The sequence below is a fragment of the Conger conger genome, chromosome 4, assembly GCF_963514075.1.
Source record: "Conger conger chromosome 4, fConCon1.1, whole genome shotgun sequence".
In the NCBI taxonomy this organism is placed as follows: domain Eukaryota; kingdom Metazoa; phylum Chordata; class Actinopteri; order Anguilliformes; family Congridae; genus Conger; species Conger conger.
The window spans coordinates 58,212,272-58,240,118 of record NC_083763.1 but is presented as its reverse complement, the minus strand read 5'-3'; the positions used below and the strand labels follow the sequence as shown (position 1 = coordinate 58,240,118).

General features: G+C 42.7%; 2 protein-coding genes across 3 annotated transcripts in view; both read left to right on the top strand.

The window, feature by feature from the left end:
• The first annotated feature begins 108 nt into the window (after positions 1 to 108).
• soat1 (sterol O-acyltransferase 1) lies at positions 109 to 16,393 on the top strand. 2 transcript variants are annotated; one of them, XM_061240866.1, is made up of 16 exons: positions 109 to 242; positions 2,961 to 3,085; positions 5,876 to 5,934; positions 8,529 to 8,674; positions 9,201 to 9,260; positions 9,605 to 9,712; positions 9,839 to 10,121; positions 10,278 to 10,356; positions 10,438 to 10,519; positions 11,034 to 11,079; positions 11,180 to 11,309; positions 11,493 to 11,590; positions 11,801 to 11,899; positions 12,089 to 12,224; positions 12,914 to 13,059; positions 13,694 to 16,393. In XM_061240866.1, exons 2-16 carry the CDS (start codon positions 2,965 to 2,967, stop codon positions 13,769 to 13,771), a joined length of 1,671 nt encoding a protein of 556 aa, XP_061096850.1. In that variant the 5' UTR covers positions 109 to 242; positions 2,961 to 2,964; the 3' UTR covers positions 13,772 to 16,393. The 2 variants fall into 2 exon arrangements, with proteins under 2 accessions (XP_061096850.1, XP_061096849.1); XM_061240865.1 differs by having other exon boundaries at positions 117 to 242; positions 2,964 to 3,085.
• A 656-nt stretch (positions 16,394 to 17,049) lies between these two features.
• The window catches only part of abl2 (c-abl oncogene 2, non-receptor tyrosine kinase), a 32,018-nt gene continuing 21,220 nt past the window's right edge, over positions 17,050 to 27,847 (top strand). Inside the window, exon 1 of the mRNA XM_061238306.1 lies at positions 17,050 to 17,676. Coding sequence (XP_061094290.1) covers positions 17,466 to 17,676 — 211 coding nt within the window. The 5' untranslated portion in view covers positions 17,050 to 17,465. The remainder of the gene's footprint in view (positions 17,677 to 27,847) is intronic.

The window sequence follows — 27,847 nt, the reverse complement described above, 5'->3', positions numbered from 1 at the left end:
TCCATGTGGCATTTATACTGACAATCTGGTGGTATTAAATGGTGTTGCTTTGCTATCGCCTCCTAGCGGTATGTACCGTTCTGCACTGAGGAAGGCGGAGCGGTAAATCAGGAAAGGGGATCTGCTTGTTCGAGTCTCGTTAGTCAGTCATTGGAAACAAGAGATGTGCCGGTGGTGAGCCGAAATAATTAGCCAGTTATTTGCTTTTGTCTGAGGAGAAATTCCAAGCCTGCGTGTGACACGTGAGTATGAACAATTGTGTGATTTCCACTGTATTCAACAGTTTATTCAGTGTTTTGTGAAAATGGACCAGCTAGCTCGTTAACATTCGCTAAAAATAACACAATGGATGAGCAACGATGTCGGTACCAAGTTACCTCGTTTTATATTGCGAAATGTGTTATTTTGTTTCACGCTACGTTTTGGTAAATATATACAGTGATGATGGGTAGCCAGCAACGCGAGTCAGAGGGCTTGGTGTTGATTACTCCAGCTAGGTTAGCTAGCTAACATCTAACATTATTTTAAATCTATCGAAACATTCGTTATTTTATCAATCTACAACAATCTAGCTGCAATCTACGGTCTTCAAATACAGATGTACCCACCGTGCATATGCCTGAATGCTAGACATTTAAGTAGCTGCATTCACATACCTGAGCTCACATCAGTTTGTAGCTAGCTAGCAAACCGCTGGATGGAACTGTCAACAACTCAAATTGTTCTACGCATGCAACACCTTGGTGCTAGCGCTTCTGTTGCGTTAGCGTCCGCTAGCTAGTTAACGGACTTGTGAGGGAAAATATTTATGATAACGAGTCACGGATTAATTAACAACTGTGTAGTTACGTTTGATTTGGAGTTTTTTTTTTAAGTGCAATTTACTCTCGTTGGCTTGTTCTAGTCCCGTATTTCAAATGTCATTCCAATCAATGACATGGATGTGGACAGTGGATGTAAATTAGCCAACTGACGTTGCTGCTGTTGTGTCACGTAGGCCACGCCATGCCAAATCATGCACACCTACGACCAAACAGCGTGTTAGCTAACTCCAAAAGGTACAATGAAACAAGAAAAGCTCATCCGGCTGATGACCAATACCTAGATATAATGTCAATATTGTTTTATTAATTGGTTGTTTGGCAGTAAAAAGCTTCCAAGACATGCAAACTGACTTCTGATACAGCTACCTACTCAACATGTTGCAGTCGGCTCCATTAAGTTATGATAGCTTCCATCACAAACAAGTCAAAGTAAATTTCAGAGGCAACACAATTGTAAAGTCTAAAAAACTACTTGTGTTCAGGAATAACAATGAATATCTGTTACTCCAAATAGTTATCAGAAACAGATCATAGTTTGATAATTTGTGGTGAATCCTGGCTCATATTAATGTTCTTATCTTTAAGATGGCTTGACCTTCCATTTTTGTCTACAGCTGGCATCAAACATGTATTGAAAAAGGTAACTTGATGAAAACATTTGTAATGTTGCATAATAAAACAGAAAAACTAAAGTCCTATTGAAGCAGGAGTTATTCATTAATTTACACACTTGGATTCTCTCCCTACACCTCATACAGGGTTTGTTCAGTATCAGCATTGGCTACTTGGATGAAGTTTTACATGTAGACTTGAAATTTTAAACTTGCCATTATTTTGCTTGTGGCTCTAGAGCAGTGTTTTATTGTTGGAAATGGAGACAGGAAGCTAGTGAATGAGTGACACTGAACTCTCCACTGTAGTAAATCCATACTGCCTTTGACAGATCTTGTGTTTTCCCTGCCCTCTTCCACTCACCATTTTTAAATCAGGTCCACTGGTGAACTCTATTCAGCAGCTTGGGCCATGCTTTTTAAAATTCTTATTATTATTATTACGTCAATACAACCTCTTCCTAGCAGTGGTCCAGAACACAGATCGCTGTTTCACCAAGCGAAACATGCAATGTTTGCCATTCACACTTGAAGCTTATTCACCCTTTCATCTCTCAGTCTTGTAATGTGGCAAGCCTACTTTACTTCAAATGTTCACACACTTTTGTTTCATCTTTTTTAGTTTGCTATATGCCCATTATAACCCATTGTTTTCTTTTAATTCAATATTTAGTTACTTAGCAAGCTACCACTGATGAGCATATCGTCCTGCATAAATTTAAAACAGAAAAATTGTCTTCCCAGATAGAGGAGGGATGAGCTAACATTTGGATTATTTTCAGATGCTTGAAATTCCTCAAACCAAAAGTGGATTTTAAAATCCTTAATCAGTCCCTACTCCCCAGCTAGACCATTCCGGTCTGCCAGCTCTGGTCGCCTTATGGTTCCCTCACTACGAGCACCTGGCGGTCGAGCTGCAAGTTCACGCCTGTGTTCCGTTCTGGTTCCTCAGTGGTGGAATGACTTGCCAACCACTGTCAGGACAGCCGAATCCCACCCCCTATTTCGACGCAGACTAAAAACACACCTTTTCAAACTGTACCTTAGTCCTCCCTCCTGATTTCCCCCTCCCCCTCTGATATCCCTATCCCTCTTGTCTAACCCCCCAAAAAAATAACTAATAATAATAATTTTTGCGATGACTGTATGTTGTTCAGAACAGCACTGCATGTGTATTTGACTAGTTATGGATGTGATGCTTTAACGTTTGGAAGTACCTATGCACTTGTAAGTCGCTTTGGATTAAATGCGTCTGCCAAATGACTAAAATGTAAATGTAAAATGAGTGTGTGTGGGGGGGGGGGGGGCTTCTTTGTCACGGGTCACTGTCACAGTAAACATGTTGGATCCAAACTTTGAGCACTCTGTCATTGTAAATAGTTTAGGTTTAGTTTAGGTCAAAGGAAAACATCAATAAATTGGGCGGTTTGTATCAGTGCTGTCAGGGTGGCTCAGAGTGCCCTGGCTTGTGGAAGAGATAGCAGAGGTTACTTTAGTGTTTGACCTGAAGGTATGTGACTCTCAGCAGGATGGCCAACAGTGAACGCGTGGCCTTGCGTAGCCGCAGGGTGATACCCAGGATGCCCGGGATTCTGGATGAAGACGACAGCAATGCCAGCAGCAATGGCGATCCAAGGATAACCAGCAACGGTGAGGGAAACCCCCTTCCATCCGCAGATTTGTGGTCTTAAATACTGTAACTGAAGCCACTGTCACAGCAGTGTTCCCGACTCCCTGCTTGATCTTCCTCTGTAAATGAAGAGGTCTCCTCTTGATCAGTACTTCGTAGAGAAAAGCCCCCTGGGCTGTCCAGATTTATTTTTTAAGACTGATGATCTCACAGTCAGAGCCCCTCATGATGTGCTGATGAAGTCTTCCTGGTCACCTAACCATTTTTAGTAGTCTACTCATGTAGCTGTTATGATAAAGTATAGATCGTTGCACCAATAGAAATTAGTATTGAGCGTCAGTCTACTGCTGGTCATACACAGGAGCAGTGTAAATAATAGTCCAGTCACTGCAAAAAAACAAGTCATTTTAGTCTTATGTTGATATTTACAGTATAATCTTTTTTATTTTTTTAACTTTTTTGCTAAATAAGATGACGATATTGCCAATGAGGTGAGAGGGTTTGACTCATTTGCTAATGGAATGAAACAAACTTTCATTTGTCAAGCAAATCTCAAAATTTGCCAATGGAATGTCAAACAATAGTTAACATAAAACAACCAAATGTTTTACTTGAGAGAAAAAAACCAAGGTCTTAAGCCTTATTACAAGAAAAAAACGCTCATTTAAGCGGACACTTTTTGCGGTGTTGATTGCTGGTTTTTTTACTTAACAAGGGTAGAGAGCTCAGTAGGTGCGCCATCTGTGTTTTCCCTGAGGCCAATACTCAGGCTAGTGCATTGAATGTATATAGTAACATATAGATCAAATGTATTCCTTATGTCTGAGTACTGCATAACTGGTTATGCCACTCTGTCCTTTGTGAATACTGCTGTTACATGCTTGAATCATTTTCCATTTTGTCACTACAAAACTGTGTCTCATTTGTGTCTCAAGGATGTAAGTCTGGCCTGAACCAGGTGGGCCAGTAAAGCTTGGTCATTATCTGACTCACTTATGGAATGCTCACTTGTAAAAGGACTTTCTCTGTGTGGCTTTTCAGCACTTGTCTTGACCTTTGATATAAATAAAGCATTTGACTGGTCCTTTGCTGTTCATCAAAAGAAGCTTTGTGAGATGGCGTTTTATCTACTACGGTTTCTTTGACACCAAATTCTCATTTACTGTCTCCATTCTCTCCTTTTGGAAAGATTGTATATTTTTCACTGCATCTTTGCCAAAGGGAATTGTGCTTCTTGGCTCCTGTTCCCTGCCGACCCGCTGTTCTGCACACCTGTAACTCACTGATGCAAACCGTTTTTAACCTTTAACCTTGCTCTACAGCCATATAGATTTTTGAAGAGACCATGTCAATGTCAAACAACTCTCTTTATAGCCTTTAAACATTTGAATTTGTGAGTATGCAAAAGCAAAGTATCAGTTTTGAAGTGTCAAATGACACTAGGCATTTCCATCTGTTATGCCCCTGAATAAAATACTCAAGAAGGGTAGATCTCTCCTCTTCTTATTAAAATAATTTTTTTAAAGATTTTTATGTTACAACTAGGCTACAGCGAACCTAGGGATGGGCAATGAGAGCCATATCTATTCTGTATTTCCGGCCCACTTCTGCTTGTAATTATTTCATTATCCCAATCATTTACTTGATCTGACATTTTAGCTCCATTGTGTGATATGCTGGTGCATATGATTAATTAGCCAGTGTAACTGGTGGAAACAAAAACCAACATACACACTGGCCCTCCGGGACTGGAGTTTCCCCACCCCTGATTTAACCAATGGATTAGTCTGCCTTGCGTTCATGCAATATTAGAGGGTGTGCATCTCTGAGTCATGGGTCTGTTCATACAGTTTCAACATCTGAAAATAAGCTTCCTGCCTCCTGAGTACAGGCAGTGTTTATTCGGCTGTCAACACCCAGACTGCGCCATTCCTTGCCTGTGTGGTTTTCCTGTGCTCTCATCGCTGACCCGGAGTGAACTTCACATTGCCCCTTCTGAACCTGTCATTAACTGCTCATAAAGCCTCAGTGAACCCTGGAGCACTGAGCCCCTATCTGCTCCTCACTATCTGCTTTGGTGAGGGTCTCTTCCCCCCCCAAGGCCACTCTTCAGTGATAAACAGGAGGGCTTCACAAGGTTGTGGGGGACAGTCTGTCTCTATGCTATCGTTAAGGAGGAAAAGGTTAAGAACTGACCTCGCCAATCCAGTCCTCCCCCTGCTGTGTCCCACTCAGTTCTGTTTGGGCACTTTATGAGAGGCTATGAAAATGTGTCATATCGTATGTTTAATACTGATTTTATACTTGTGGTTTTGCAATATTGTTGCTAAACGTACTGAACATGCAATGCCTACAAATGTGTACACATAGATTGGCGAGTACATCACTTAGAATCTGAGCTCTAGTCTAACAAAAGTACTGGTTTAGATCATTTATCGCTAAAATTGTTGCTTAGTAGTAGCCTGTAATAAGTCAGTCCAGCTCACGTGTGTTCACAGGCAGTGTTACATTTGGACATTTGGCAGGTTTAACTGCAAATGATTTCGCCTCTACACCCTAAAACGTATCACGTATTTGTGTAGATTCTTGACAGATCATCATATTTGATATCAGTTTACTCCAGATTCATTGTTCGTATCATCAGTTGTTATGGGCCCCTGACTTGTCCTTGTGTGTGCTTTTATGTGCATTAAAGCATAAGAGGTGTAAAGCCATAATGGTGATATTGGGACCAAAGTTACTACGTATATATGTGAGGAAGATGTTGACCATGGCATGAAACAGTGTCTTTTTTTTTTTTTTTGCTCCAGGAACATTGGAGGTGGAGCACGTCATCAACAAGAAACTGCAGCTGAAGATGAAGGCGGAGGTACTGACCTGAGAACTCTCAAAATTAATTCAGCTACCAGCTAAATTCACCTTGTGTCATGTTGGAATAAATAATAAGCAGATACTTTTTTTTTTATCCAAGCGTATTTTATATCCATATAGAACAAGAGGCCAAAGTCAGACCTACTACAGAAAGTATTAAGTGGTCAGAGACAGAGATGACAGTGTAAAATCAGGGGCTTGAGCCACACATTTAGTGCTGTACTCATCCAGAAGGATTGTGTGTTGATCTCTGCCTCACTTTATAGCTGCCCTGTAATCACACTCATCCCGAGACATTGTGTCATATCCAGTTTGGTACAAACAAGTAGTGTGTAATATTATTGCACCATCAAAGTTGATGAGTTTTAACAGAATCTTTGCCTGATTTTTACCTTCTTTCCTTTCCTTTCCTTTAATCCCTGCTGCTGGATTAGGTCTCCCATAATCCTTTGTGAACTGTAATCGGATTCCATAAGACTTCTCTCAAACTACTTTGCGTTGCTCGTTTGCTTTGAAAGACTCATTAATTGTGTTTTAATAAGAGCTAATGACTAACTGAACGGTTTGCGTGTGTGTGTGTGCGCGCGTATTTGTGTGTGCGAATGCATGTGCACGCATATGCCTGGGTGCATACAGTCGTTTGCAAATGTTTGGGGACACCTGGTCAGAAAGCCCTTTACAATTCTTATGTTGGTGAACAGAAGCAAACCTGAACTGTAAATGTTACAGAGTTAAACGTGAGACCTTTCTGCAAATTTTAAAGCAAGATAGCTTTTTATTTTTTATTTTTACTGTGCCAAAAGTGTCTTTTGGAATTCTCTTTTGCTTTTGCACTATGGTCAATACTTGGAGTAATTAAGGTTTTTATAGAGATAAGACGGGGCCTCCCTGGTCCCACAAGCTCCTACGTGTCTGGTACAGTGATAAGCCCTACACTCCAGAATCAAACGCTGACTGTGCCTGGTCAACTCCTGCAGGGAGACCGATAATTTGGCGCCGTATGATATCATTTGACACAACCGTCTCCTCATTGTGTATTAGGGACTTGTCTGGTCAGTGTACCTGCAGTCATGTTGGTGCCTAATACTGCAGTAAGATATGCAGTAAGGGAAATCCTCCTAATTTGACTGGGCATTCCGCTTTGAGAAAAGTAAAATAAGGGATTAAAAGTTGTTTAAAAAAGAAAAGTATATTTATAATGAAGCCTTGACTAAATACAGCACTGAACTGTCCTGGGTGAATGATTTCAGCCTGGCTGAGTAGGCAAAAGGGCAGGAGTGTGAGGTCACAGACGGTGAGGTGACTTACTGTATGTTCTTGAGTAATGGAATGGGGAAGCTGTAATATGAGGAACTGGACTGCATAAATGGCTTTGTGGTCTACACGGTCAAGAAATGTCTAATGTCACCGTTTCAGATATCAGTGTATTTTCACCAGTGAGTCACTGAACTGCTGACCTCCTATCTTTCCAGAGAGCTACACTCCTTCCCGTGCTCTTGAGAAAGACAAAGCAGAGACGTACAGCAGATTTTGATATGTATTTGGGGAAAATATTTTTCCCCTCCTCTCCCATTCTTCTCCCCCAATGCTCTCATCCTGATGAATGGATAACCGCTACAGAAACAGGAAGCTGTCATCATTGGGACAGACACTCCATTTTATCCTTGTATGTATTTTGTTAATTTCCAGTGCCAGTTATTCTAATGATAGGACAACCATTCCCACACAGTCTCTCAATATAGGCTTTTATGCTGCATAAAATATATTTTAGCTACTCATTTCCAAGTAATAATTAAAGGTGAGAAAGGTAAGAACTTGTAAGACGACATACTGTAGAACCCCTGAGATATGAAATGTTAGTCATTTGAAAGTGACATCAAAAATAGAACAATTTTAATCAATCTTTTATTGGATGTAATTTACATCACGGGGGCCTTAACCTTGAGCTTTTGACTGTTAGAACACCTGTGTTTTATTCTTTTTTTGTAATCAGGGCTCCATTGGAAAAAACACCCACAGTGTTTCAATGTGATTTCCCTGTATAAAGGGAAGTCATTTTGCATGTATGTCTTTAGTTAATAACCAACAATTAGACTAGCGGTATTCATGGTCTGATATGAACATTTTCTTTTTGTAGTTCGACTTCCTGAATGACTCATCTTTTTTTTTTAGTGAAGAGAGTTTTGTGAATTGTCTGTTTTTGTTCTGCATTTTGTGCTTCATCAAATGTTGTTGACTGCTGCAAGTTGTATTCCTTAGCACTAGTGCTAAAACCTACTGCTTTACTAATTTAAGAGTCACTTGATTACATTTAATGCTCCAATTTTTACAACAGTGATAAATGAGAGCTTCACAGGGCATAATTGTGTGTATAGATTCATGTGGCGTCATTGCGTGTAGATGTCTGTATTAATCTTTTAATCCTTGGCAGAGTTTTTCCCCATTGCGTTTACCTCACTGTTCTTGCTGACTGATAACTGAGTTTAACAGAACACGTGCTGTTTCTGCCACACCTGAATAATGTTGACATTAACCGAATACGTGCAGTTTATGCCACAGCTGAATAATGTATTTCTTCCTGGTGGTGTTTAGCACCTGAAGGCACACTTGATGAAGCAGCTGGACTCTCAGGTGAACGAGTTCATGGACAGCCTGATAGAGGAATCCACCTGTCTGGACACACCCTCTGTCTCCTCCTTCTCCCCACCCCTGTGCGATAAGGAGAGGAGCAAACTCAGGTTTGGGTGGAGCCCTTTCTCTCAGTCCCTCTGTCTCTGCCTTCATAGCAATCATACTGTACACAATAGACTAGTGTCACAGTAATGACGTTAGCATATGCAGGGCAAGGCATCTTCTCAGCTCTATGGTTCTTTTGTACAAAATTTGGTATGCTACCTCCTTTTGGTTAAGAAATTACAAGAAGATGTTCTTCCATGAAACGTGCAACCACGATAGGCCAATATATTTTCATGGTTTCTTCCTCATAACAATAGTGTATTTTGTCAGTGAAATTAACTTTCTCAGTGTTTAATACTTTCAGAACCATGTTGTGACGTAGTGGTGACTTGGTCACATGACTGGCTGAACTGTTTGGCTCCCTTTATTTCTGCCTGCATATTGTTGTTCATTGGGGATGTGTGCCCTCTCTCTCACTCTGTTAGTGTGTCCCTCTCTCTTTCTCTCCCTCTTTCTCCGTGCCGCACTGTCTGTCCTCGGCTCCCTGTTGAGAGGTGCGTTTAGCGCTCTTTGTCGTTGCCTCTGCAGGCAGCTGCGGACCCCTCAAGATCAAGGCAAGCAGTTTGTGATCCGCCGGTCTCTGTTAGAGTGAGTCCCGTGCTCGGGTGTGATGTCACCAGGTTGTGTGACTGAAACGCCCGGTGCAGTTTTCATATATATATCGACTTTAAAAGAAAGAATAATAAGAATAAGAAGGAATAATTCAGTCATACTGCAGTCACACTGTACATTCAGACCAAGTCTTCACCAGACTGCCCATCGGGCTCTATGCATGTGTAAACATCGGCAGAAGAAGTCACCCTAGAATATAATGACCATGTGTGTATTAGTTAAAAAAGATATTTACTTGTATGTGGATAAATAAATAGATCATTAGAAATATAAAAGTACTTATATCAGGCTGCATGTGTTGTCCATCACCTCTCCCACAGTGAGCTGTTTGAGGTGAACCACATCCGCACAATCTACCACATGTTCATCGCACTGCTCATCCTCTTCATCCTCAGCACCCTGGTGGTGGACTTCATTGATGAGGGCAGGTGAGTCACTGCTGACTCATCCAGTGCGATTCGTACAGCTCTGTTGGAGTCGGTGAACAATCCCCACCATTTTAACGTCGCCTTCTTCCCTCCTTTTTCTTTCTTGCGCGTCCTCGCTCTTTCCAGACTGGTGCTGGACTTTGACCTGCTGGTGTACGCGTTTGGACAGCTCCCCCTGGTGGTGTCCACCTGGCTGTGCATGTTTCTGTCGGTGCTGGTGGTGCCATACGGCCTGTTCCACCTGTGGGCCGGTCACTACCAGACGTCACGGCACCCCGTCCTGCTCTCCGGGCTGGCCGGGGCGGCCTTCCTGCTGTACCAGGGGCTGGGCTTGGGCTTCCTGCCCTCCTACGTGGTGATGAAGAACGGCTTTCCCCCCGCCTCTCGCTTCATCGTCATCCTCGAGCAGGTACGTCGAGCGCCGTCGCAGGGAGCACTGCCATCCTTATAGCATTCGGTTACACTGGTGCTCCAGTGCTCGTGCTGTTGATGATGTGCGGCGGGTCATGTTATTATGAGTCGGCTGGCGTCAGGAGAGATAGAGGCTCTGCTCTTTCCTCTCCAGGTTCGTTTGATAATGAAGGCGCATTCCTTTGTCCGAGAGAATGTTCCAAGAGTTCTGGCGTCCGCGCAAGAAAAGAACAGTGAGACCATCAGTAATTTGCTATTTTTTGCTAAAGCAGAGGCTAGCTGCCAGAGTCTAAATGTATGCTTTTTTTGCCCAGCTCCTGTGGTCATCCCCCAGGTGACTCAGTACCTGTACTTCCTCTTCGCCCCGACACTCATCTACAGAGACAGTTACCCCAGGTGAGCAGGCCGCGTGAAGCTGAACACCCTGGAACTTTCTGAGGAGCAGTGGCTGGATGTCTTTGACTCTGTTAGATAAGCTTCAGCAGATTCTGTTGATATTGAAAGTGGTGCTAGTTTAATATTCTCACATAGGCTCATGTTGTGATGTGACTTGAGAACACTATGGGTTTAGCTCTGGTCCATGCTAGCCCAGTCTTCAGGCCTTGTCCAAGGCCTTGCATTCTCTTTTTGATTTGGAGCATTTATGCACAGGGTTAATTTACTTTTATTCTTAAAGGACTAAATATGAATACAAATAATAGCACCACAAACCGGATTTTAACAGTTATCCAAGATTAGCTGATGACATTCTCAGACCTCAAGGGACTCGCAGTGGTCCATGTTGACTGGTCTTGTCTGTGCTTACAGCTTCACCTTAGTTAAACACACCTGAGGCATCACATACTAATTCCTAGTCTCAGCTTTACATGGGTGCCATAGTTACAAGCTTTTTTTCCCCCTCTATTTGCAGGAACCCAGTCATCAGATGGGGCTATGTGGCCACTAAATTTCTCCAGGTACGGTTTGTGAATCTTTATCACTGCAGCAGCAGTATTTGTCACTAAGCGGAGGGAGGCTGTTGAATCAGCGGGTGATAAGACGTGTTTTTAATTGCAGGTGCTGGGCTGCCTGTTCTACGCGTACTACGTGTTTGTACGCCTCTGCATCCCGCAGTTCCGCAGCATCAACCTGCAGCTCTTTGACCTGCGCGTGATTGTGCTCTGTGTGTTCAACTCCATCCTGCCAGGTAAAATGCAACACGCTCAGCACGCAGGTGACCCCCAGCGTCACTGCGGCAAAGCACGGCTGGGGGGGTCACTTTTAAAGATCAGAGCTGGAATACTAATTTGAACGATACTGGTTCTTGTTTGTGTTGATGTTTGTTGTTTCCAGCCGAGCTTGGTTGCCATGTTGATTTCTCTCGCTGTAGGAGTGCTGGTTCTCTTCCTGGCTTTCTTTGCCTTCCTGCACTGCTGGCTCAATGCCTTCGCAGAGATGCTGCGATTTGCCGACAGGATGTTTTACAAGGTAGGGTAGGAAAAGTCATATGTCCTTCCTTTCCCCTCTGATATGACACAGCTGGGAGGGGATCACTGCTGATTAAATGTCACTTTGAAAACAGTCCCAATGCATAAGTTCATCTACTGAACAAGTGTGGAGAAAATGTTGATATCTTTCTGACTGTATGTCTTTGATATCTCTCTGACTATGCATCTATGTATCTGTTTAAATGTTCAGGATTGGTGGAACTCAACATCTTATGCCAATTACTACAGGACCTGGAATGTGGTGGTACATGATTGGCTATATAATTACATATACCGGGACTTCCTCTGGGTGAGTTGTTTGCAAAAAACTTGTCTCCATGAACTCTATCGTGATATCCTTATTATTTTGTACTTGTTGCTGGTATTTATGTTGAACTTGAATGTAACCATGTGCAAATGGTTAAAACTCAGTAATTTTGAAAAACAAATTCAGAATGGTAACACAAATCTGTTTGTTTTCTTTCTTCTACCCCCGCAGATGTCAGGGAACCGCTTCCGGATGACGGCCATGTTGTTGGTGTTCACCGTGTCTGCGGTGGCGCACGAGTACGTCCTGGCTATCTGCTTTGGCTTCTTCTACCCCGTCCTCTTCTGCCTCTTCATGTGCTTTGGGAGTAAGTCCTCTCCCTCTGCCCCTTCACCGGAATGAAACAGGAAGAGTGTAATGAAATCCTCTAGCCTCTGCAGCTCATAATACTTCAAGGCATTCATGTGAATCCCACAATGTAACAACAATAACATGATTTTGTGTAATCGGTCTTTTAAGCATGAAGTTGAAATCCATATGGGCTAGCATGGATGTTTCACTGGAGGTTAGGGCACCACAATATGGTGTATTAACTGAACAAGTAGTGCTAGTGATTGTCTTCACACCTGTCTACCATGTAAAGGGAGAGTGGGAAACCAGCTGTTCTCAACCCTCGAAGACCGAGATTTTATTATCCCTATAGACAGAGCAGGGGGTACTAAACGGATCCTTCTCGACCAAAGGTCCTCAGACCTTGTCCTGGACAGCCACAGGGTGTGCTGGTTTTTGTTGTTACTCAGCACCTAATTGATCAATTAAAGCAGTTAATTACACAGTTAACACGACTCACCTGATTTCTTGGTTCTGAATTGGTTGCTGATATAAGGCGTAAACCAAGCACACCCTGCAGCTCTCCAGGACAGGGAGTGAGGACCACTGGTCCAGACATGTGTTTACAATAAAAGAGCGCCCTCTGTTGTCTCGGTTAGTAATAGCAGCACCTTCTCTCTCTGTTGTTCCTCACCCTTCCTGTCACCTGACCTGCACTGCTTTCAGTGCTGTTTAATTTCATCCTCCATGATCGGAGGAAGGGTCCGATCTGGAACGTGATCATGTGGACCTCGCTCTTCCTGGGCCAGGGGGTCCTGATCTGTCTCTATTCCCGGGAGTGGTATGCTCAGCGCTACTGCCCCCTGCAGGAGGTAAGTCTTACCTGCATCATATGATGAATTTTATATCTTTCTGTTCTAAACATGACCTTGATGATAGCTTCAGTTGAGCATGAGATGAACATTGTATATTGTGTCCACTTTGCATTTTAAAGGTTTCGAGTTTCCTTTATATATATTTTTTATTCTCCGACAACATAAGCAGCAGGGTAGCCAAGTGGTAGGGTGTTCGGCTGGTGACTGTAGAGTCGCTGTTTCGAGCATATAGGGATGCTGACCTGCATCCGGACAGATGAAGTTGGGTCCCTAAGTTAAAAATAACCCTGCTGTTGAACCCTTCAGTAAGGCCCTCAACCCAAAAACTGCTCCAGGGGATTTACCCCTGTTCTCTCTCACCCCACTTGCAACTGTTCTCTGTGGCATTTCTCCCAGGGCATCTTTGCAAAAGAGAACACATTCTTAATGGATCTGGTTAAATAAAGGTTTTTTGTTGTATATCATGCAATTATTTAGAGTAAATCATACATATAATGAATGCAGGGATTCATTTATTTGTCAGATTATTGTAAACGCATGTACAGTCACATAGCGTGTCTGCGTGTGTCTGCGTGTGTCTGCGTGTGTCTGCGTGTGTCTGTGCGTGGGTGTGTGGATGTTTGTATTCTAGCCTTCCTTCCTGCATCTGCTGAAGCCCCGCTCCTGGAGCTGCCACCAGCAGATAGCCCCTGCTGAAGACTCCCCTTGAAAGCAGGGACTGGGGTCAGCACTGTTCTCTCACCAGCCAAATGAATGGGGAGGGAGAGGAGAGGAGGGCTTCCTTTTCCTCCCGTTTCATATGACTTTTGTCATTTTCCATTGTGAGCTCTTTTTTTTCATTGCACTATGGCCAGTTGGCATATTTGCATTGTGGGGTATTGGGAGGTTGCATAATGAGCCAAATAGTTTTGCAGTATATAGGTGACTTTTTGGAAGGATATTAAATTTACGTGACCAAAAGTTTAACATTTTCTGTTATTTTAGTTTTCGCTATAGACACTAAGTTGTACTAAGTTTGACTATTTCCAATGGGTACAAAATGGTATCTTTCTTTTACAGTATTTTATTTTTTAGTTGTTGTTTTAATTTGTCTTCTTAATTCTGCATCAAACCCCCTCAAATACATTTGCTTCTGTGAAAAGGCAGCATTTCCAGTTCTTGAGCTCAGTGTTCAGGGCCCAAGCATTTTAAAATCAATTAATTCAATGTAGAGCAGTTTCCTGAGTGAGAGGTGAACTTTGAAATAAATTGAACCAATCCAAATTTACATGGACCGAATTAACTCTTGCATTACTCCTGAAAACTTGCTTTGTTTGTTAGCCATACTGGTGTGAAGAAGCTGGCTAAACTAGTCATAACAAACAGAGCTGTTGAACCCATGGCCTGTCAATCCCACACTGAACTCAGAAAGCACCCACAACTCACTCATCTACTTTGTTGAAACATATTGATTTTGTTTCACTCTAACCTAAATCCTGTCTATGAGCTAGCCTCAGTCACAAACCAACCATATCTTTTTTTTCTTTATTCTTAAACTTAAGTGCAACTTGTTTTGCAAATGTCAAATGTGTGGCTTTGAACCAGCCTATTTCTCCCTTTCCCTGAAAAAATTAACATTTGCAGGAGTAGATGTCAGAATGATTTGTATGTAAAGATTTCCCTGAGATGTAACCAGACGTACTAATTCCAGGGAATGACAGAGATGTTTCAGCAGCATTTGTGTATATAGGTATTGAATGTGGTGCAGGCACTGAAATGAAGTGCCCTTGGATTGCAGCAGCGTGATAGATGGGAATCTGGTGTTTGGAATCCTTCCAAAGCAATACTAAAAGTTGTTATATAAAAATCTGTTATTCCACTCAATGTATCTGAATGCTCTGGGAAATCTGAAATAATATTGCAGCTGGCTGCAGTGATGTTACCAATATAATTGTGTTGTGGCTGATCAAGTCATTGTACTCATGTTTGTGGATTAGTGCCAAATGTATGTTTTTGATAAGATCGCATTGTCAGGCACTCTGAGTTTAATTGCTTATGTGACCGTGTCCTCAGCAGCTTGTCTTTGAGTTATTTTGTTAATATTAATGAAATCACATCTGAATTGCACTACTTGACCTTTGCTTTCATGGTATACAGACTTAAACTGGAAAAATGTCAGCATCAGGGGACATAATTTTCCTTACCAAAGGAAACATGGTTCCTTACCAAATGTATATGAATATTTGGTATTTATTTGGAAGTGTTTATTGTTTAATTTGAGAAACAATTGGTAACCAATTGTCTTTTGGTTTTCCTTGGATTCCTTGTGTTCGATTTTGATGCCTTGCACCACTTAATGAGGTGATGACAAAGTAACCACTAGAGGGCGCAGTGTATCAGTACATTTGTCTTTATTTTGCTGTACTACAGAAATTGTGCTGAGGAGCTATATTTAGTGAGACACCACCCATGAACCCATCCTTATTCTTACAATAATAAGCACAAGAGGTCCAGCAATTTATGTGAAGATGTTTTTTGCGATGTACTTGAATGGAAAATGTATGGTCAAACACTGCTGGATGTCCTAGTTGGAAATGGTCTGAAGATGTATTACAGTGGTAAAATTTGATATTTTTCTACAATAAAAGGCTATTACATCATTTTTTAAACTTCTCATGATTGTAATAGAGAACATATAGGTCACTGAAGAAAAATTGAGCTCTTTGATGATGTCATATGAAATATATAGATAATATATGCCATAGATAAATAATGTTTCTATACCCAGCAACAAATGGGCAAAAAAACCTTACTTCACTGTTCCATGGGCTTGTGATTATTACACAATAGTATACAAAGTATATTATTGCATTAATGTAAAATAAATGTAAAACATCCTGCTTATGTTTTCATTTTTCCTTGATATGAATTTGTTGAGTAAGGATTTTTTTGCATTCATTTGAGATTTGTCATATTAAGGTGCTAACCAGGATATTGAATTATCTTAATGTTTCTGTAATATGCATGTTTAAAATAATATTTTTAAACTGCCTGAACTAGAGTTGATTTTGTTAATGATTATAGTTAAGTTATTGTATACAAGGTTAGAATTATGGACATACTGTCAATTTCAGTTATCAAGTGCAGTGTTCTGGAGCTTTATGATTTGAAAATGTGATTTTGTAACATTGCACTTTAAAATTGGGAAAGAAAATAACATACTACATTGTTTTACTACGTCAAAAATATATCTGTATGCATAAATCGTGTTATAAATGAAAATTGTAATGAGAAGGCTCATTGGCACAAGACATTGATTGTCCTTTAAATAAAAAAGAATGCCCTAAATAAATGACTTGCTTTTTTTTTTTTTTTACCGTGGGACATTAGGACGCAGTAATGAACATTTGGTGTTGTAGAGGATTCTCTCAATAGGATTGTTTGTGTTCTCCAAAGCAAAAGGACGTTCTGACGAACTGTAAAAAATAAAAATAAAGAAATTTCACATTGATATAATCACCAACTACAATGAAGCGGGTGCGCTTGATCAAATTGTACCTGAATGCCCAGTAAATTCGCCTTGCATGTTCTAAAGAGGTTCTAGTTAACATTCATGTGAGAATAGTCTTTAATGCTCAGATTATCTTTTGCTTTCTCCGGACAGGGTGGTCACGTCAGAAAAGTGATTTGAACCTTTTAAAAAGTTACTAATATTAACCACAATTAACACACCACAAAGGTTGAGGACATAATATACTGGTGCCACGTGGAGTAATACAATTGAAATACAAAGCTGCCTTTAGTATGTTTAGCATGCATTGCATGTTTAAGTCACCAAATATAAGTAAATAAATTACATGATGCTTTGGCGAGCTATCTTTCCACAAGTGTGTGTAGCCATCAAACAACGCCCACTCAAGTTCTTGGTCGAGATTTTCTTCCCTATCCTCGGTTTTCCACCTAGTGGCTGGGAGGTCTTGGTAAAGTATAGTGAACGGATCTCGCGTACAGATCAGTGATCCGAATAGTGGACTCTCCAATGCTAAGTAAGCCCTGTTCTGCGGTAAAGATGGCGGCTGCGGAGGGGGCGCGTAGTGGCCGGAGGAAGACGGAACGACCCTGAAGGAATTAGACATTCTGGGCCGAGGGAATAAAACAGTGCCGCCTCGTTATCCAGTTGACCGTAGTCGTATCGTTGGATAAACCGATTTGTCACACGATTGTTAGTTACCGTTGGAAGCAAGGTGGGTTGTGTCGGGGAGGGGGGATCTAGCTAGCTGGTGAAACTACACGTTAGCTAGCCTGCTAGTGAGGCTGGAAGGGTTTGAGGAATACAATTCCGAATAGGCCATTCCGCCGTTGGGGGATGTGATCCAGCAGGGAGGTGGGTTACGTCCCGCGGATCACTACTCGTAATTAGGAATATGGGACAACAGGTAGGCCGCGTCGGGGAGGGGGCTTCAACGGGGCTCCAGCCGTCTCAACCGCAGTCGCAACAGCAGCACCAAGGAAGGACGAACAGGAGCAGCGCCGGGAGAAGACCAAGGGAAGCTTCCACTACCGGAACGCCACCAGGCAGGGCTGTCGCTGTCAGCGTGCCTGATCCGGGGATCAATATATTCACACAGCATTCAGGTAACTTGAGATCTTCATGAAATTATTAACTGGTAGAGTTGTGAACTTAGTGGAAATGCAAGAGGTGTTTTTTTATTAAAGCTCATCCAGCTTCCCATGAAACCCAGCACTACCAAGTATCGATACCGCTAACAAGCTAACGGAAGCTAGTGAACGACATCTGGCTCCCTAGCCAACTTCCCTCTGTCCCACGGTGATCCAGGAGTCTGCTTGGCTTACGTTGGCTAGCTAGTTCTTTGTGAAGTAGCTAAGCTAGTTAGCCAATTCTTTGTTTGCTTGTTGGCCAATCTGGTTAACCAACTCGCTACATGGTGTTGGCTAGTTATAATTTGTCCACGCAGCAAACAGTTCTGTGATAAGAAGCTGTAACGTTAAAGTTTATGCGCCACAGAGCAGAGCTAGCTGTATATTGTTCATAGCTATAACGTTAGCCTAGGCTAGCTAGTTCAATAACGTTAAACTAGCGAGGTTTTCCAACGAGAGCTTCATATTCCACTGGCATGCGGGTCAACTGCGAATTCTTATTTTGTTCATTTTGATCTTACATTTTCTATCCAGGCATACGATCAATCGTACATGTTTAACTAGTAACGTTAACCTGTAATATCAGTCTAGGCAAAAACTGATTGCTAGTTAACTGTGAACGAAATGTGACAAGTCGCTATTATTAGCTGGTTGATCGAGTTAATTGAGTTATAGCTGATTTAGATAGCGACGGTAACAGTTAAAGGGATTGCATGTTATGTTAGCTAGCTTGCAAATGATCATTTTCAACTAACTTGGTTGACTTAATGCCAGCAACTATATATTATTTGTATTTTAGCATCTTTAGAAAATGTTTCGCCAGCTGGCAAATTAAGATAAAGACTTATGTGTATCGCCCGCTCTGTGCGCTCACTTTATCAATTTTATCTTGAATCCAAATAATTAACAGAAAACACTTGAATACAAATTAATTTGTATATTGGTATTGGCGTACGTTTATGTTAGTTGGATAACTTGTGGTGATTTGATGGCCAGCTAACCTAACTACTGCGTTAGTAGGTTTTAATTATTGTATATTTTATTGATCAGCTGATACATTTACATGACCAATGTGTCGCTGTTCTTTAGAGGAGAGTCATCATCTCAAGACCAAAAGAACATAAATGTTTGGTGGGTGGTGGGCCAGTTTCCTAGACATAGATCTCTGGCATAGCGATGGCTAGCGAAATTGATCATGGCTAGCAAGTACCTAGTGACCTACTTACTAACAAGTAACGTTAAGGTAGGTCCTTGATGGATAAGTTTGCTACCCACTTCAATTTTAAGCCACATTATGTCAGTTTAGCATTCCATGAAGATTGACACACTGCGGTTCATTTTGTGCTCATGATATACTGCAAACAATTACATAAAAGATGTAACAAAATTATTGAACTGATGAAATTAAAGAAGGGAGTGAATTAATAGGCTCCTAATTGGTGAAAGTGTGGACATATGGCCACTAAAACTAACAATTTGGTCTATAATGCAGAATTAAAAGGCTAATCAAATGATGACGAGCCAAACCTGCAATGCGAATGAACTGAAACATCTGTTGAACAACCATAAAAAGCACCTATTAGCAGCTTGTTGATGCTCTGGGATTGTAACTCTGGCTTAAACAAAAACCACCATACACAGGGGGTCCCTGGGACCAGGGTTGAGAACCACTGGTCTAATGTACGTTACCATCTGTGAAGGCGCTTGTGAGCTTTTTTGATTCTGCTGCACCACGTAGGGTTGCAAACCTTATGCAAGCTTTAGCAGAACAATTAGCTAAGTATCTCCGACTGAACAGAGTGAAGGATAAAGGGCTATTTCATGACTCCCCAGCTGCACACAGCAGACTGACAGTTCATTTCCCTGTCGATAATCGAGAGGCTTGCTAAACAATGATCCTCACTGCTGGGGATGCAGTGGCTACTTTATCCATTAGGCGCCTATAACCGACAGCGCTCTCTCGCGTTTCACATTGAAGTGTTTTCCAGTGGTTCTATTCACTTGACTATTTGTCTTTTGGTTTATTGGGATGTACATTTCATCACCAAAACATGGCCTTTTTTACTAGAAAATAAAGATGTTGTGATGAAGTTGAGATGCTCCCCTCTTTTCAACCGCAGCAACAACAATTTTTCAATGATTTCAGTAGCATTTGAGTGGGTGTACTTTTCATCCTGTCATAGGCTTAAGCTCATGACAAGTTTCAGATAGGGAGGGAAAAACTAAGACATGGCTGTGGTAACTGCACATGACAGGTTACATATTTGTCTTCATATGACAGAGGGGCTCGGCTTAAAATGAAATCGAGGTATGCCTACAAGAAGAATAGCTGGTAACATTACCAAGCACAAATATGTTTTGACCTCAAATTGTGGACTGTCAGCCACAAGGGAAAAAGGGAAGTCAGAATCAGACACTATTAATCTGTCTTTGAGCATGTGAATGGTCAACCCAATATTTAGACTGCTAGCTTCCTGGTTCTGAAAGTGAACAGGACCGGGAGGGTTGGCGGATTGTAGCCCATGAGTTTCTCTGCAGTGCAGACGATAACAATGCAGCCTGTGCATGTCATGTTTTCTGGCTGAACTGAAGCTGACGGTTATGCTGGTGGTGAGGACTGATTCAGAGAAATCTGACTGCATTCACGTTTCGTCTCCATTTGCTGCTCACTGTACCCCCGGACCTCCCAAGCACAGGGCCGCCAGCCTTATCGTCCGTCCCACGTGATGGGGATGTATATGTGTTTGCATTGTGTTGCATTTACATTTTTCTGTAAAGAATCTTGTCACTTCACAGCATAGAAGGCCTTGAGCTGGAAAAAGGACCCTCAGCGTGCTCTGTTCTTTGAGATGTGAAGTGTGCCTTTTTATAGATGTATGCAAGGCCAGGGGGGCAACCAGTCCCAGAGCCCCTTTAAATAATAAATGTGGGAAATCGCAGACTGCATGTTACTCCTGAGTATTGAAGAGCACCCATAAGTTCATCACAGTCATGGATGCATCTATCAGACACTTGTATTTTTGTCTAATGTCAGTTTAAGGAGGGACCTTACTCTGTCCCTCTAAAGTAAGTCTTATGAAAAAGGCCATGTTCATATTTTAAGTACTTTCATTGGCTTGAAAGTAAATGGTCAAATTCTGACTTAACAGCTAAGCTCCAGAAACTGTTGTAGAAAAGGATTTAATGTGTGCTGCGGAACAATGTTGGCACAGCATTGCTGGTTTTATTTAGGGACAGTTTGTAACAGTAACAGTTTGGCCAAATGCATGGTTTTCTTACTGTTAATGCTGCATATAAAAAAAACATATCCCATGTGTTATATGAGTGAGGTCATAGCAGGTTGATTCTGAGAATACGGAAAAAAACACTTGTTTTTGTATTTCATAACCGTCTCTAATGTCTGATGTTTTCTGCCTGTGTTTGAAAATGGTGTTCTTCTGGTCTGACTTATTACTTGTCTTGAAGTCAAAGTTGGTGCATCGATTTTTCTTTCTGCAAAATGATTTAGTGTCACTGTATAATAAAATGATATTCGAAAATATTTGCCACCTGTTAAGTCGGGTTGAGAGTTTGCTGTTGAATAGTACTGCAGGAATTATCATTGATGCCAGGCTATTGTATTGTCTTCTTCTCGTCTTCTTTAAAATGTGCGCCAGGGTTGAATGATTTGAATACCGCCATTTTTGTAAACCTTGGTATGACTTTAATGACTCATGAGTTGGGTTCTCAGGTAGTCTTGTGGGTTTCAGTGTAGCTGTAGACTTTTTAAATGATCACAGTATAACAGTGATGCTTCATCCTGCAGCTGTCCAATTGGAAATACTGAACCTTCAGCTCAAGGCTTTGTAACCACTGAAATGAGTCTATGACTGGCCCACACTTTGTCCAAGAACATTGCCAGTCTTGGAGATGGTGAGTCACTCGGGGAAAGACTTGGGGAGCACTCTCCAAATAACGGTCTGCATCTTAAGGAGGTGACCCGCCCATTTGTGATGTCACCCCTATTCATCCTCATTACATTGTGCTCTGCCACCTTGCTCCTGAGCAAAGTGTGCTCATACCTGTAATATTATCAAAACAAGAGCTTGTGTTAGTATTAGCACGAGCAGGGCTGAATTAACTGAAGTTGCTGCATCACAAATAATTATTTTATTTCTGCAAATGTGACTCCCACTGTCTAGGTTAGAGCTCACCATCTTCCTGATCATTTTGTGAAATAGCTACCCTATCTGTGCTGCTCAGGCAAAGAACTTGAGGCTTTTTACCAGTGGAAAGATTTATTCAGACAATAAAAAAAGTATAGATGCTGTATAACCTATTGCACAATCAGGGTCCTCAAAGATTGTTGTGAAGAGCATCATCTGTTCTGTATCATGCCCCTGCTATTGCTGTTCTGGCATACCTCCAGATCCCTTGAATTAAAGTGAACCAGACCATGGATGGAAATGCACTTTATCTGTGATGCATAAGCTGGTTTGCATCATGGATGAAATTGGATTTGACAAATCCACTTTGCATATGAGGATACTTACTCAAAAAAATTTGTCCCTCAAAGAAAATGAGTGTTGAAGCAGGCAGCTGATTTTAATGAATTTTACAGATTTAGTCTGGTCATCAGTGTTTAAGAACAGGATCTTGATGCATTCAATATTTCAAAGAAGGATGTCTTTTTCTGTCTTTGAGGAAAATGCTTCACAGTTACATTTCTCTGCCACAAGAAGGAGCTATGCCCTTTATTTTAATTACAAGAAGCTGGCCATTGTCAGCTCATTTGCATTTTTACCTAAATCTGTGCAAAGATTTGTCCAAGGGGAAAAATGCTCAAACCATGCAGCATCTCCCAGGGATTCAGTGTGAGGAGGAACTGGTCTCCTGTGTCTCTGCTGAATACAGGAACTATGATCTGAAGCTGCAGCCATTTCCAATTCATTTGTACGACTGTGCATTAACTCCCCCAACGCTTGCCCCAGGAGTTCATTCTGCTCTCATTAAATAGGGGATTAGGAAAAAGAAAAGGAAGCGATTGCTTCTGTGCAGATGGTGAGAAAGTGTTATTGCGTGTGTGAGTAAAAGCTGGGTCATTCTCCATGTAATTAGTAGAATGTACACTGTCCCTGAATTTGCAGTTTCCTAAGAGTGGAACCGGATGGCTTAATGAAATGCGGGCAATTTATTTTTATTTGTGGGAGTGAATCCGTTCGTTAAAGTAGCACTTCCTGCGTATGTACTTAATGTTCCCTGTCTGGTTTTAGCTTCACGCTCTTCTCTATTCTCCGTGTCCTACTGCGCTGTCTCCAGCTCTCTCCTCCGTTCCCCTCCCCTTCTCTCCCTCTCTTACTCGTTTGTTTCTCTCATTAGTTTGTGAGTGGAGTTGATATTGAGCACAGCTTGTGCCAGGGATAATCCCTACATCCTCCCACTCCAGCCTCTCCCGTTTAATGGCATGCGAGTCCGCTGTAATCTCCCTCCTTCAGCTCCGGCCCCCTCTCCTTTATCCCGGTCCAGGCCGCTCTCCCCCGCTCGTCCTGGCTCCTCGAGCGGAGGTGCGGGGCTGAGAGACAGGCCCTCGCTCTGTGGAATGATGAAACGCAGTGCTGCATATTGCAGCAGCTCCTCCAGTGTGCTGCTGGGTGTTTCTGCTCTGGTCTTTGTTACCTCTGTTACAGGCATGATAAAGTCATTCCACTTTCGCCCTGTGCTTGTGCGGTATGAAGAACCCAGCTAAAGCAACTTTGAGCTTTACCGAGCACCAGTCTAATATGTTACAGCAAGGCCGAGAGCTTTTCTGATGTTTTTTGGCATGCCAGCTATTCTTCCCTTGTGTCCGGTAGTTTTGTTACAGCTTAGATCCTTTGTAATTAGTTGTTGCTTTAAATTGGCACTGTGGGGTATCTCCATTCAGACCAATGAGAGAACAGCAGGATGTCTCCACCGTAGCCTTTACCCTTCACAATGGCCATTGAGTGATTCTGAGATGAGTGACAGATACTTATTGCTTACAACCAATCCATGCGGTATTTGTGCTTTTGTAAAACAGAGTCACTTTAATTTGATACTGAACTCTGGGTAAATGGCGGATTTATTCATTTCCGTGATCTCCTCCTCCTGTTAATACCGGCGTAATAAAACGAAGATGCCATTTGCTGTATTGGACCCGGCTCAGTCCTGCTGGACGTCAGCAGATTGATTCAGCCCCCTGCTCACATTACCACAGTCACAGCCCCTCACTTCATGGCCGTCTTAATCTGGCTAAGAGCCCGAAGGTCCCTTCCGTAATCACTGAGAAGATTAAACGCAGCCCACGTCTTCAACTTTCACCTTCTCCTGGATCAAGGCGAGGATACTTTGCGATTTTCCTCAGAAGGCCAAGAGGAATCAGGAATTTGATTTATCTGGCAGTTCACAATTGTAATTCCTATGCGCTCTTGTCCAGCTCTTTGCAATTGGACATTTTCCTCAGCAGAACCTAGGCTTTAAGTGAAAAGGGATGTGGGACTGACTCATTTGGGATTCACCACCAGCTTCAGGGAAGAAGAGGGTTGGAGCAGGAGGAGGGGCCCAGGACCTGTGATTAAGCGGGAGACTCAGTCTTTGATATATAAAAGACTCCGTGTGGAAGTTGGACGCCCAGTCCTCAGGAGCTCCATCCTGAGGTTTGTTATGGCAACAAGAGACAGAATTCCGAGGGCTTGTCTGCGCTGGTGACGTTGAGACTCTTAGAAAAGAATGCGAAGAACACGATCCTCACGGAACAGGGGATGGAGCGTGTTGATTACTCAGGCCAAGAGGAGGGGAGGGGTGGGGGGGGTGCAGCAGGAGCTCCTCCTCTGGGGATTGGGCAAGAAGCGAAGACTGGGTTTACGACACCGTGTCTGGCCTTCTGAGCAGATTGTGTCTAGGTCCCTGCAGGGTCTTGTTCTGTGGTGGAGGCCGCTCCCTTTTACAGCCTCTCCGAGCGTGCTGAAACACCGGCAGAAGAGCTGCCGACGCTGTTCACCGCTCTCCTCTGCGTCGTTTGAAGAACAAGCCTTGAAGAGCAGTGATGCAACAAATTAGTTTGTCAGACAAGTTTTGTAAATACAGGCCTTATTGAGGAATAGACCACAGTAATTGTTACATAAGGGCTCTTTTAAACAATTAACCTGTGGGCTCAGGGGACTCTTTATAGCTTGGTCTATTCCTCAAATCCTTTTCTCTGTTTTTGTGAACATACCAAAGGCCAAATGTTTTAGTTTGAGGGAGAGCGAGAATGCATTTGTACTCCTAAATTGATTTTGGATGTTGAGGAAAATCTGAAAGTGTCAGTCATGTCTTCTGAAATATGTTTACTCAGAGATCACTTGTTGGCTCCTCTGTAGTCTTACGTTTGGTGATGTTCCCAGTAACATCGGAACATGAAATAAACATGAGCTGTAGTGCCCTATCTATGCAGTTCCGTCAAACAAAACCAGTTCCCCTTCACCCCCCTGTCAACAACCTCTCTGTACCTTTTCAGCCTAATGCTGAAAATATTTTTAGCCTATTGATTTTCTTTTCCTGGAGGAGTAAGTGCTGTGTGCTTAAAACGCACTGGGAAATGAAAGTAAGCGCTGAACGCAGTGACTTGGCATTGCAGGTTGGGTCACCATAAGCCGAGTGACCTTTCTGGGTTTACTAAAATTTTTGAGCAGCTCCAAAAGACGGAGTTTGTTCCTTCTTCATTTATTCATTCATCTTTGAACGTCCTGTTCCAGCACATGATATTTTCTAAAGTGGGAGATAATGTGTAAGGGCAGATGCCTGAGTGGTGGACGGTGCCTGTCGGAGACTCAGAGTTGAGTCAGCTGTGTGTTGGGCCTGCCGCGGGAGGCAGGGTGAGGGGGGAGGGGGGGTGTAGCGCACTTTACTCGGGACATTAACCAATTACAGGACAGTGGGAGGCAGAATTACAAGTGCACAGGTGGCCACTGCTTTTCCGGAAACTTCCAGTGCCCACTCAAACAACCTGGTCACATACCATCTTGGTCTGCCGTGAAACCGCCAAAGTGTGGATACGGGCGTGCATGACGTATCCCTCCACGGAAATTTTACTGATTAAAGGACAAGTCCAGTGTGAACTACGCATGTAATTTCATTGCTTTAAAAACTCTGGTTCCATTTGCTATTGTGTGAAAATAAGGAGGTTTAAATTCACTGATGCCGTTATCATACACATGTGCTGGTTTATCTCCTCCTGAGTATCTCTTGTGAGTTTTGTTTGTTCTCATTGACTCTTCCTGGTGCAGACTAAATAAAACATGTTTACGTAATTCCCGTTCTGTAGTGTTCTGCGACCAACGCAATGAGTGCAGCAGACTGAATTAATGCCCCAGCAATCAGTTTGTCCCGATATACAGCCACTTCATGGTCAGCGCTGGACTGGGATGACTAAGCCAGTTTTCAGACATGTCTGTGAGTGCAGACACACTGCTGGAGCTTCAGAGTGTGCAGCACACACACGCTGAGGTAACGTTTTTTTGTCAGCATTTGATTTCCACTCAGTCATTAGATCATTCGAGACCACCACAAAGAACGAAGCCCAGCACAAATGAAAGACCCCAGCTCTGTGGTGATCAGCACCCCGTGACCTGCGTGTAATCATACATGCAGAATGTGGGTTTAACTCTTGTGTGTGCCTGTTGCTAATAAAATAATTGCTGACAATTAACAAAAATACAAAGATAAGATGCTATGGAAAATTATTATTCTCCTAAGAAAAGTGATTAAAAATCCCCATGAATTTGTTTGTTGCCCAAAATGGCAGTGCAAAACTCGATTCACCGAGGCACTTGTTTACCATATGCATAATTTTCATGGATTAGCAACCATGTTAACTGAGTGGGCCTTTAAGTCGTGTGGAGTCACTGGTCCGTAAGGTATCGGTGGTATTCTACGTAGCACAGGTCTGGACTAGGCTCTTGCGGTTGGCCTTCTAGGTCACTGTGCAACTGGAGTGAGGAGAGGCCCCTCTCTTTTGTTTGCATATTGTATGAAAGCGCACAATGCCTAATGTGGGAATTTATCCTTCAAAATGCACTTATTGTCCATAACTAAAAGTGGAACTCTTTGGCGTCATTGTTCGAGTTTCCTGTGGCCCTTTGTCTGAAGGCTGTGATCATTCAGATGGTATTTATGGCCCAATTGTTTTTTTAATGGAGGTTAAAAATATTCTCGGCTGTATATTGGAATAGCAGAGCAGTGCCACTGCCCGCACATGCCCGGAGGAAGACAGGAAGTGTTCCTTCCGATTCTGTCAGGCCCTGCCTCCTCCGATCTGTCATGTGCAGTGACATCACTTCACCCTGCCTGTGAAACACTTATATAAGAGGACCAGAGCCTTGTCTCTGCAGGCAGAACTTTTTGGTTGAGTCACCTTGTTAAATTTTTCAGTAGACGAAGCTGAGTGTAAAATGGGCGTTTCAATTAATCAGGAAGGTATTTTGAGGGGATATAATATTTTGTGGATTTGTGCTCCATGTTGTCTTGCTGTTCCTGTAATGAGGCGTTTTATGTCTGCTACTGGTTCCCATAAAGCACCGTGGTGGACCCTTGCTTTGGCCTCAGCACTGGGACCCGGGGCCACACCGCAGAGATAGGAGGTGGGAGAGGCAGGGTGCGGCCCAGACCTCAGGGTCTGTGCTTCTGTGACCAGCAGCATCTGCGCTGGCCCAGCCGTAGCACATTTGTCTGCTCCATCCAGCCCTCTTCTTTTATTAAAATCATTCACCCCGCCCCACCCGTCCTGGCTCTTTTCATGGAGCGGAGCTGCATTGCTGATTTTGTTAAAGTCGATGTGAGATGGTTCAGGGAGGTGTTTCAGGAATTGTGTTCATTGCTACTCCACACCCTTATTACGGGGCTAAAAGAGGAGTGGGGATTAATACGGATGTTTGTAAAGAGGCCTGGCTCAGTGTAACCCAGGTACAGCGCTGTGCTCTGTGGGGTATTTATATGGCGTTAGGCCTGGCCAGTCGTGACATACTTGGCAGAGCGGGACACAGCAGCGTGTGGCAGAGCTTGGCCTTGTCTGGCCCTGATGGGCACTGAGGGAGGGGGTGGGGGTGATTGAGGGGGTGCAGAGGTGCTGGTTCAGCTGCCACTGACAGCTGCGGGAGGGACGCTTCTCTGC

Excerpts from the sequence above, each read along its gene's own strand:
- soat1 (XM_061240866.1), top strand. The coding sequence starts at position 2,965 with ATGGCCAACAGTGAACGCGTGGCCTTGCGTAGCCGCAGGGTGATACCC. Across the intron at positions 10,520-11,033 it reads TACAGAGACAGTTACCCCAG|GAACCCAGTCATCAGATGGG; the intron begins GTGAGCAGGCCG and ends CTCTATTTGCAG. Across the intron at positions 11,900-12,088 it reads TATACCGGGACTTCCTCTGG|ATGTCAGGGAACCGCTTCCG; the intron begins GTGAGTTGTTTG and ends CTACCCCCGCAG.